This window comes from Saccostrea cucullata, unplaced genomic scaffold, assembly GCF_032062105.1.
Source record: "Saccostrea cucullata isolate Sc308-1 unplaced genomic scaffold, CSIRO_AGI_Scuc_v1 ctg128, whole genome shotgun sequence".
In the NCBI taxonomy this organism is placed as follows: Eukaryota; Metazoa; Mollusca; class Bivalvia; order Ostreida; family Ostreidae; genus Saccostrea; species Saccostrea cuccullata.
In genome coordinates this window covers 542,845-554,058 of record NW_026935471.1, presented here as the reverse complement: position 1 = coordinate 554,058, position 11,214 = coordinate 542,845, and the positions used below count along the sequence as shown (strand labels likewise).

Genomic DNA, 11,214 nt, shown 5'->3' with positions numbered 1-11,214 from the left:
CTGAAAAGCATATCTATATCTTTTTTTTTAATTTTCAGTAAACCAATTTTATAAACGTTTTCTTCCTCTAGGATAGTAAACTTCATTATTTCTCTAGATTAATCCTTTTCTATTATATTCTCGAGCCCAACAGCTTTCAGTGTTCAATAATTTTCTAATTAGTTTAACTTTTCACCAAGAGTTAAAAGTTCTTTTTAGCGTATGTTTGTTAAATAATGCATGTATAATGTACAAACAAATTCAATCACGTTATGCTGACGTTATACGAATCTGAAATTGTTTTTTAAGGGAAAGAATATTCAATTTACTCACGAGAAGACAGTGAATATCAAGAAATGTCGCTGAAATTATCGCATGTAACAAAGCAATATATATTCAAATTTTTTTTTGCATACAGTTGTTTTAAAAACTCCTTCGATCCAGTGTTTAGAAGTTCTAGTTCGACAGAAACGAGTGCCTTTGATAAAGTATTCCATATTACTGACATGATATTAGTGAAAAGAAACTTAAATCAACTGCTTTATATCATAATCCATAATTTAATAATAATAATTTCAGAGTAGAATAATGATATGTTTTGTAGTTATGTGATTTTGGTTCACGAGAAGAGAGGATTTCTTTTCTTATACATGTATTCATTAGAGCGAAGAGGGGTGAAAATATGAGTATACTGTGTGATGAGTAAAAATGATATATATACACCTGCAACATATTGAAGGTTTGCTTTATTTCATTTTCTTTTTTTCAGAACTTGTGCTGTCATCTGACTCTGTGCATTTGATGCACCTGCGTCTGTTGTTATTTTCAATTTGTGCAATTTTCACAATGTCAATGTTATGCAACAAGTTATTATTTCACTGTAGAAATTGCAATAAAAGGTGGGTTTTATGTATTTTATGTGAATACTAGTAGTCGACCTAATCATTTTCAATATTTAAAATCTTGTTGCAGAGATATACTTTTTGGATAATTCTCTGAATTACCCCATGCATGTTAATGTAACTCAAAGCTTTTCAAGACAGCAATAAATATTCCAAAAGTTTTGTTTTTAATGCAATTTATTTTAATGACCATAAATCATATGACTAGAATATTCAACATTTGACATTATATTTACATAATGTGAATTTGTACAGCACCAACAGCTAATGAAAGCCTTCATTTTACTCTCAGGTAAGTCCCCTAACACATTGCATATTATCTGTATATGTACAATAGATTTTTTTTCTTCAACATTAATTTCTATTTCAGATATGGATGATATCTGTGTGATGATAGTAGGATGGGTGATGATGTTGATTGGTTGAACAACTGATGACGTAGAAGATCCTGGTTGGATAAAGCTGCGCCGTAATAGAGAGGGGAAAGAGGAAGTGACAATCTCCTGTTGGCCATGTTTCCTAAAGACTGAGCTGCAGGACTGGATCCAGCCACCAAGTTGGCGCCATGCAACAGGGACAGGGCAAGTTCGGAATCTGAGAATGAAAGAAACGAAAATAATTGAATGGAATATATATTATGTTTATCAGCAAGTTTCTGTGAAAAATGCTTACGCATTCTTAATATTTGTACAATTAATATGATAAAGTCATTTTGAAATGACCTACCTCCCAATCCTCTAAATATTGCCTGTCTTTGTTTGTGAAGTTCCTCGTTCATTGCTGTTATATTTGAATGTGTTTGTCCATGAAGTAGACTTTCCATTGTTTCCCTGGAAAGGCATAAGAAACTTAAATTATATTTTATCTATCAGAATATGATTTATTAAAAGCATTTTTGAAAAACACTTTTACTACAACAAAATTCAAAAAGAAATATTCTTACCTTTCTATGTCCGACAATCGGCTGGAATCTCGAAAACCTTTTGCAAAAGGATTGCTGTCTATTTTCAGCTTTGTAATCTGAAATAGATTTTGAATGTAGAAAGCGATTAGAATAAGATGTCTTTTTTAATTCAAAAGAAATGTGATAAATAAGCATTTGAATTTAAAATTCTATATACTGTTTCGAGTAGATTCGTATATTCATACCAGTTGGTTTTGGTAGGCTGTGACAGCAATGAAACCAGTTTCGGAGAAGACGAATGTTTTGTGATTTGTTGATTGCAGTGATGTTAAGGGATTAGGTGTTGCGGCTGTTTTTCGTATGATGTGAATTCGAGGCTGATACTTGTGCATGGAATTCAAAATGATCTGCAATTTCAAGATTGAAACAATAAGCATATTGAAAGTAATGAAAAAAAAATTTGAAAATAAATTATGACTAATTTATGCGTATAACATACGTGGCCAGCTTTGTCCAGAGCATTATTGGTCAGTTTCAGTTTTTCGAACGAGATGGTCTGCTTTTGAAGCTGTGCCCCAGTAAATACAGAATCTGGATGGACATAGATGTTGGAGGGAACAGGAGGGTCTGCTTTTCCCGCCACCAGCCAGGTTGATCGGTGATAGGCATATCTGTAGCGCTTGTTATCCACTGGAACAATATCCATGGCAACAATATATTCCTGGTCACTCTCCAAACCGTTGAAGGACACGCGCAAGGTAGGGAACATACGTCTGAAAGGAATAGACAAACTTTATAATTACAGTAAGCAAACCAAGACAGCATATACTCCCATTATCCTTCTCCACACAATTCAGTTCCCCTAATTAGAGATGTAAATTTCGTCTTGGCATCCGTGTCTTATATCACCCGTTTCGCTACTTAAAACTTCAGCTCTTTACAAAAACATAAGACAAATGCTCACACGTCCCGCCTCTACCCATAAACCAAAATTCTATCCGCCCGGCGGTCACACTAACTACTATCCTCCACTGAAAGTGATGGGAGGTCAGAAAAGATCGGGTGTTAGCCTTGCGTGATGGAACTCGTTCTAGTTCGATCTAATTTGTAAATGACAGTTTTGTGCACGACACCACATCTTTGGAGAGGGGTGCGGAGATTTAACCTCAGTGTTAGGTTTTGGGCTAAAATAGACCAAGTCATTACATGCTAGGTAGTCAAACTGAATTCGGGTTGGCAGTGCAAGTAAATGTTTTGTTGTGAGATGAGCGGTATCGCGTTTTATGTAATGATTATAGCTAAGATTGTATCTTTATTCTTGTGTTGACATCTCTAACCCTTCTACTGAGCACTGCAAATTTGAAACAAACTTGGAGCTTTTCATGTTGAAAGCGAAAACAAAACAGGTACTTGTTGTGCAATGAGCATTTTATTTTGTAACCTTCCGAGACGGGACCCTGGCGTTGACAAGGTACAGGCGCTACCTGCCCCGACAACAAAGACGACCAATTCCTGCTTTTTGGAATCCTGCAATCGATCAAAATGCTTCTTAGTAGTTGAATAGCTGATGATATCTGTTTTTATTCTGCCTATCAACAAATGACCGGCTGCATAGTCTTAATGAATGCGGCCTTTGTCTCACGATGATAAGACCAAGTTAACACTTAGATCTGTTGACGTGTTAATTATCACGTTTAATATCTTTTTATTGTTCTTACAAATAACAATCGTATTAAATGATATCTGTTTCGCTGCGTGGAACAAACATTTTTTTCAAGTCCGAGTAATTTTGGCAAAATATAACATGATAAAAGAAACGTATCTTGAGTTCGTCTCTGACTAAGACGGAAAGAGATTGGTTGTTTCCTCTGGTATAACCCATGCTGTACTTTATCAAAATAAATTTGAAGTCATAAAAGATAATACATGAATTGTGTTGTAGAATTTGACACCACTGCCGAGAATTTTACAGATATCATCTCAGCATCTTGTGCATTCGTTGTCAATGTCACCTTACACAAACAAGTCTATTTGGCCAGGGGCCTCAAACCAACATTCCATAAAAAGTGCCAATAACATTTTTATGCTTCGTTTAAAAATCAATTACAGATGTATCTTAACGGTTTGAGAATTTGTATTTGTGGTCATAAAAATGTTTAATTAATACCTAATAAACATGAAATATAATCGGGTTGTTTTCGCTCAGCTTTACAACTTTGTTGAAAGGCAATAGACTTTTGCGATTAACTTAAATAAAAAATTCAATATTTCCAAATCTATTATCATAGTGTGCAAACGCTTCAATTTTCAGATTCAAAATTTAACTCGCTGAATAAAATGACATGATTTTTTTCTAATTTAGATGAAAAACAATTTTAGCAACATATTCTTTGCCTAAATATTTCTTTCTTTTCTCAGCACTACCATTTCATTTTGCACAGATTTTTTGATTTTCAATACCAACCTGCCGGACTTGGTAATAATCATCTCTGTACCCAGTTCGTGGAACTTTTTCCAGAGGTCCCTGGATTCAAGTCGACACCTGACGTCCGCTAATTCTGGTGACTCCTCGGTGTAGTGGTCGATAGGAATGACTGGAGACCCGCTGTCCGAAGATCGGGGGGAGACGGACGGACTGGGGTGTTTGGCTTCAAAGGACTCGCAGGGTAAATTGTCGTCATTTATATCGCCTATATAATAAAAGTAATAAAACTATTTGTTTTCCTAAGTTCCCAACTCAATGTCTTTAAGTACCCATGTTGAATTTTTGACAAATCGTTTAACATTTTGTATAAATTTTATAATTCTTAATTTTTTATAATGAAATATTCTGTAACAATTTCTTGAAATACTTTATCGAAATTTTTTTTCAAAACTTTTACATTACCTGGTGGTAAATCAGCGTGTTTGGGGTTAGAAGTTCCTGTAAGCATTGATACTGAATTAAGTCCATTGAATGCCGTAACTTGTATTTCTTTAGGAACTTTCTGTGCCAGCAAAGAGTCTATTGAAAATGCATTAGCTTTTTGCGATAGCTTTGCAACAGGCGAGTCAAATTTTCTCTCGGTGCGGCATGTTAAATCCATTTCTCTTTTGGAGTCTTTCACTTTTAATTAAGTTAAAATTCCTGTGACATAAAATTCCGACAAAAGCACACTACAAACTGATAAAAATATTTTGGAGAATGCGCACTTTTTACTCGGCCGTTTTTCGAGGTGTTAATTTCCATTGGTTGCGCTTCGATTTAACCTGCCTTGTGGGCGGTACTTACTACTTGGCATTGAGAAAGTCAGCCACCGGAAAATTGATACAATGGCTTAGCATTATCAAATTAAGTTAAAATTAACTGAGGGATCACTCAATTTTAAATCTTTTTATTGCTATATACTAATCTATATCATTTCTATTGATACTTTTACTGCCTCGTTTATTCCAGTTGATAAATTTTGAAATTAAACACAGAATTCACTCTAAAATAAAGGTGCTCTATACATTTTACTTTTTAAAATGAATATCATAGAAATGATTCTCAATTAAAGATATCAATGTACACATTTAAGCGTGTTGTTCAAACCAAAAGATTTTTAAAAATAAGAGAGAATGTAAATAAATTCAGATGATGAAGATATACAATATTGCTTATTCATTAGGTTTAAGATTAATTTATTTAAATTCTAATTGCTTTTCATGCTTTATCCTAAGTATCAATTCGTTTAAATATGATTAATTTTAACGAAAATCGAAATTAAACTTTGCTTCATGAGATTATACATTTGAAATGGCATTTGATCAATAATTATATATATTTTTATTAATACATGTAATATCAATCCGTTTAAAAATGAATAATTTTACTTCTTTTAAACTGCAGTGAAAATCAAAAATATACTTCTCTACATGATATTATTAATTAAAAATGACTTCTGAATTTTTAGTCTATTTCAATGAATAATAATGATTGTTAACGAAGTATTAGTATATATATTTTGCTGAATATTTTACACAGTTATTATCGTTCAGTCAGCATATCCCTGGAATAAATTTAAGAGTACAATATTGCTCATACTGTATTGGTTTAAATTTATTTCTTGTTAAATTCTAGTTGCATTCCAATTTAATTTTTTTTTTCATCTAAGCTGTTACAAATATCTTTTAAAAAATCCATGCTTTACTTCATAAGCTCCTTAATTGAATAGGACACTGATTATTAATAATATTTATTTTGTAATATTTTATTTTTGAATAAATTTACAAAAAGTTTTAATCATTCACTGAGACTGGAAACCTATAAGATATACATGTATGTTTTAACATATAAATATTAATTATTAAATAAAGACAAAGGATTCATTTTTTCCTTGAAGAAATTCAAATATATTTCTTAAAATAGCCCGAGATACAGAGAAAGGTGTATGTACAGTACAGTTAAAGCTGAAACCTGTTTAGCAGTAATACACCATGTAAGATTTTGTGGAAAATGATACTTTTGTCGTGAAAATGCGCGAACGACACTTGACATTTTGTGTATGTTACATGACAATACCGGTTCCCGCGCTGTTGACCCGGGTTAGGGGGGCGTGGTCCACCCTCACCTTACCTCGTATCTACCTGTAGATAGACAGCGATAACAGATAATGAAGGTGTCGATGTAGTACAGAAAAGTGCGACAAATCACGTCCCCAGGCGCTCAAAAACAGTCTCTATGTCATTTAATCAGAAATCCAATTTAAAATAGAAATAAAAGTCGAGGAGTTTATTAAGATAAAACCAGTGAGCTGATACAAGGGGGTCCATTTGTCGCCTTAGTTTCCTGCCATTATATAAATGAAGTGTGATGTAACACAATCTGTAAACATCTTCACTTAAACTACTGACTTCTAGCAAATCTGATTTTATAGCTAGGTGATACTCATTTATAAATAATTGATCAATGATTCTTACATAATTATTACATGTAAATTTGTGTACTCTTAAAATGAGAATAATAAACAAGACATTATATATTCTTGGTTTCTGTTTTCGGAAGATTTAAACTTTCAATATTTTTATTCTTAAAAGTCTTTTTTTTAAACCAAAAAGTATATTAAATATGTGGCCAAATATTGCAAAGGATGAAGATTCGATTTTCGTTACATCAAGATTAAAAAAAATTCATAAGGAAATATATAAGTATATATGTACATGTAGAAATTTATATGAATTTTCGCAAAAGTTATTTCAAGTTATCTGGGAAACCAAACCAATATAACATTATAGTTTTTGCTTAACTTCTGTTTCTCAATAAAAAAAAAATCATGAAAAAGAATTTTACAAACAAAATAAATATATGGAATGTGCATTTATAAGATAAAACTATAGAGGAATAGTGAGCACTGAGCTCAAGCCCACTAAATGATACCCTGCCTCCCATTTGATTATAATGGCAAAGTTCGTGTTTTGCTCTGGGAAACCCCCCGAAATAAGTGTCAGATAAAAAATAAGAGTTGCACAATGGTATTATGTTATAAAGACTTTGTGAAAGTATCATTTAATTTTATTCAGTGGTATATGTAGAGCTGCGGATAAGAGATGTGTACCCTTTAATATTATGGAAAGAATGACAGCGTCCATTTTTTAATATGGAATACGGGAAACATGTGTCCGATCAAAAAGTAAAATAGGAGGTGCAAGTGATACACGATGAGTTGCAAAATACCCCAATAAAGCGTATAGACGGATGGACGTACAGTACATACCCTCCCACTTTTTAAGCGGGGAGGGTGTGAGGGTATGAAAGTTTATCTGTGACAAAAAATAGACGAGTAAGCGTTGAAGTCATTATAAAACACAGAACAGATTTCTGAGCCATATGCGTTTGGTAACCAACAATTACAAAATTATTATACCAACCGCTTATAAAACGGGAGGGTATATAGTGATCGGGATGTCCGTCTGTACGTTCGTCAGTCTGTCTTATCCACAACTCCACATACCACATTTAAGAAGACTTTCACAGAATCTTTGTTACATAGTGCCAATGCACATGCTGCATCTACTATTTTTTCTTTTCGATCGGACACATATTTCGGGTTTCCCATGCCAAAACATGGACCTGCCCATTTTTTCTATAATATTGAAGGGTATCCATCTCTTATCCGCAACTCATCCTGTACCACTGAATAAAATTTAAAGATTCAAATCTTTATTACATAATACCATTGTGCACCTCGTATTTTACTTTTTAGCTCATATTTTTCTTATAAATTTTGACTTTGTGAAACTTTTCACATTTTCGACTTCTTCTCATTTTTTGATTGGTACAAAGCATCCTTGGATGAAGGAAAATTTAAATTGTAAAAATGAAGGGACATATCCCCTCGCGGGGGAGATAATCAAGAAAAGACAAAAATAGGGTGGGGTCATTAAAAAATCTTCTTCTAATGGGCCATTTATGTGGAAGCATCCTGGGGTAGTGTACAAATTTTACAAATCATGACCCCCGGGGGTAGGGCGGGGCCACAATGGGGAATCAAAGTTTTACATAGAAATATAAAGGAAAAATCTTTGAAAATCTTCTTCTCAAGAACCACTGAGCCAGTGAAGCTGAAACTTATGTGGAAGCATCTTAGCGTAGTGTAGATTCTAAATTGTTCAAATCATGACCCCCGGGGGTTGTGCGGGGCCACAGTGGGGAATCAAAGTTTTACATAGAAATATAAAGGAAAAATCTTTGAAAATCTTCTTCTCAAGAACCACTGGGCCAGAAAAGCTGAAACTTATGTGGGAGCATCTTAGCATAGTGTAGATTCTAAATTGTTCAAAGTGGGGTTGGGCGGGGCCACAATGGGGAATCAAAGTTTTACATAGAAATATATAGGAAAAATCTTTGAAAATCTTCTTCTCAAGAACCACTGGGCCAGAAAAGCTGAAACTTATGTGGAAGCATCTTAGCGTAGTTTAGATTCTAAATTGTTCAAATCATGACCCCCGGGGGTTGGGCGGGGCCACAATGGGAAATCAAAGTTTTACATAGCAATATAAAGGAAAAATCTTTGAAAATCTTCTTCTCAAGAACCACTGGGCCACAAAAGCTGAAACTTATGTGGAAGCATCCCGGGGTAGTTTAGATTCTAAATTGTTCAAATCATGATCCCCCGGGGTTGGGCGGGGCCACAATTGGAAATCAAAGTTTTACATAGAAATATAAAGGAAAAATCTTTGAAAATCTTCTTCTCAAGAACCACTGGGTCAGAAAAGCTGAAACTTATGTGGAAGCATCTTAGCGTAGTTTAGATTCTAAATTGTTCAAATCATGACCCCCTGGGGGTAGGGCGGGGCCACGATGGGGAATCAATGTTTTACATAGAAATATATAGGAAAAATCTTTGAAAATTTTCTTCTCAAGAACCACTGGGCCAGAAAAGCTGAAACTTATTTGGAAGCATCCTGGGGTAGTGTATTCTTTGTTCAAATCAATAGGGCGGGGCCACAATGGGGAATCAAAGTTTTACATAGAAATATATAGGAAAAATCTTTGAAAATCTTCTTCTCAAGAACCACTGAGCCAGTGAAGCTGAAACTTATGTGGAAGCATCTTAGCGTAGTGTAGATTCTAAATTGTTCAAATCATGACCCCCGGGGGTAGGGCGGGGCCACAATGGGGAATCAAAGTTTTACATAGAAATATAAAGGAAAAATCTTTGAAAATCTTCTTCTCAAGAACCACTGGGCCAGAAAAGCTGAAACTTATGTGGAAGCATCTTAGCGTAGTGTAGATTCTAAATTGTTCAAATCATGACCCCCCGGGGTTGGGCGGGGCCACAATGGGGAATTTTTACATAGAAATATATAGGAAAAATCTTTGAAAATCTTCTTCTCAAGAACCACTGGGCCAGAAAAGCTGAAATATATGTGGAAGCATCTTAGCGTAGTTTAGATTCTAAATTGTTCAAATCATGACCCCCGGGGGTTGGGCGGGGCCACAATGGGAAATCAAAGTTTTACATAGCAATATAAAGGAAAAATCTTTGAAAATCTTCTTCTCAAGAACCACTGGGTCAGAAAAGCTGAAACTTATGTGGAAGCATTCCAGGGTAGTTTAGATTCTAAATTGTTCAAATCATGATCCCCCGGGGTTGGGCGGGGCCACAATTGGAAATCAAAGTTTTACATAGAAATATAAAGGAAAAATCTTTGAAAATCTTCTTCTCAAGAACCACTGGGTCAGAAAAGCTGAAACTTATGTGGAAGCACAGTAGATTTAAATTGTTCAAATCATGATCAATCAATGTTTTACATAGAAATATATAGGAAAAATCTTTGAAAATTTTCTTCTCAAGAACCACTGGGCCAGAAAAGCTGAAACTTATTTAAGCAATTTTGTTCAAATCAAGACCCCAGGGAGTAGGGCGGGGCCACAATAGGGAATCCAAGTTTTACATAGAAATATATAGAAAAAAAATCTTAGAAAATCTTCTTCTCAAGAACCACTGGGTCAAAAAGCTTTATGTGCAAGCATTCTAAGGTAGTGTAGATTCTAAATTGTTCAAATCATGACCCCCGGGGGTTAGACAGGGTCACAATTGGGAATCAAAGTTTTACATAGAAATATATAGGAAAAATCTTTGAAAATCTTCTTCTCAAGAACCACTGGGCCAGAAAAGCTGAAACTTACATCAGTGTAACAAAAAACATGCCCCCAGGGGTAGGGCACAATGTGGAATCAATGTTTTACATAGAAATATATCTGAAAAAAAAATAAAACCTAAGCTGAAGCTTATGTGGAAGCATACTGGGGTAGTGAAGATTTCAAATTGTTTAAATTATGATTAGTGGGGTAGGGTGGGGTCACAATATGTATTACAAGGGGGAAATCTGGTAAAGAACAGAATGGCCAAAGCTTCTCAGGTGAGCGATGTGGCCCATGGGCCTCTTGTTAACTGATCTGATACTTATTTCGGGTCTCCCAGAGAAAAGCATGGAATTTGTCATTATGATTATAAACATTTAGTGAGCTCATTGCTCACAGTACCTCTAGTTTTGTTAAAAATCACTTTCCAGCACAAGAACACATACTCAGAAATCAATATAAAAAGATGTTGGACTTACAAATTGACATTTAAAATTTAGAAACGATTTTAACGACATGTAGATCTTCCACCAATTTGTTGCTGAACCTTATTACAACAACAAAAAAAGAATTTAACTGTTGCTAACCCTGTCAGAGATACATGTTACACACATCAAACATAGAACATATACATATATGTAATGGCGGTAGATGAGAGTTTCGGGGGTATGGAACGCAAGTGGAAAGAAAACTTTTTATATAATTGTTGAATGCTCTATGAACTATCCAAAAATGGTTTTGTGTCATTCTTATATTTTCACAATTGCGTACAAGATTTATATATGAGTATTACTTCAGTTTTCATGAAAAAAACAAACAAA

General features: G+C 34.3%; 1 protein-coding gene across 1 annotated transcript; it reads right to left on the bottom strand.

Annotated features, from left to right (window-relative positions):
* Positions 1-1,056: 1,056 nt before the first annotated feature.
* Positions 1,057-4,968, bottom strand: LOC134242956 (T-box transcription factor TBX20-like). The gene is made up of 7 exons (XM_062725167.1): positions 4,673-4,968; positions 4,250-4,475; positions 2,285-2,558; positions 2,031-2,192; positions 1,825-1,901; positions 1,608-1,711; positions 1,057-1,475 (listed from the first exon to the last, which is right to left on the bottom strand). Exons 1-7 carry the CDS (start codon positions 4,869-4,871, stop codon positions 1,243-1,245), a joined length of 1,275 nt encoding a protein of 424 aa, XP_062581151.1. The 5' UTR covers positions 4,872-4,968; the 3' UTR covers positions 1,057-1,242.
* Positions 4,969-11,214: the final 6,246 nt, after the last annotated feature.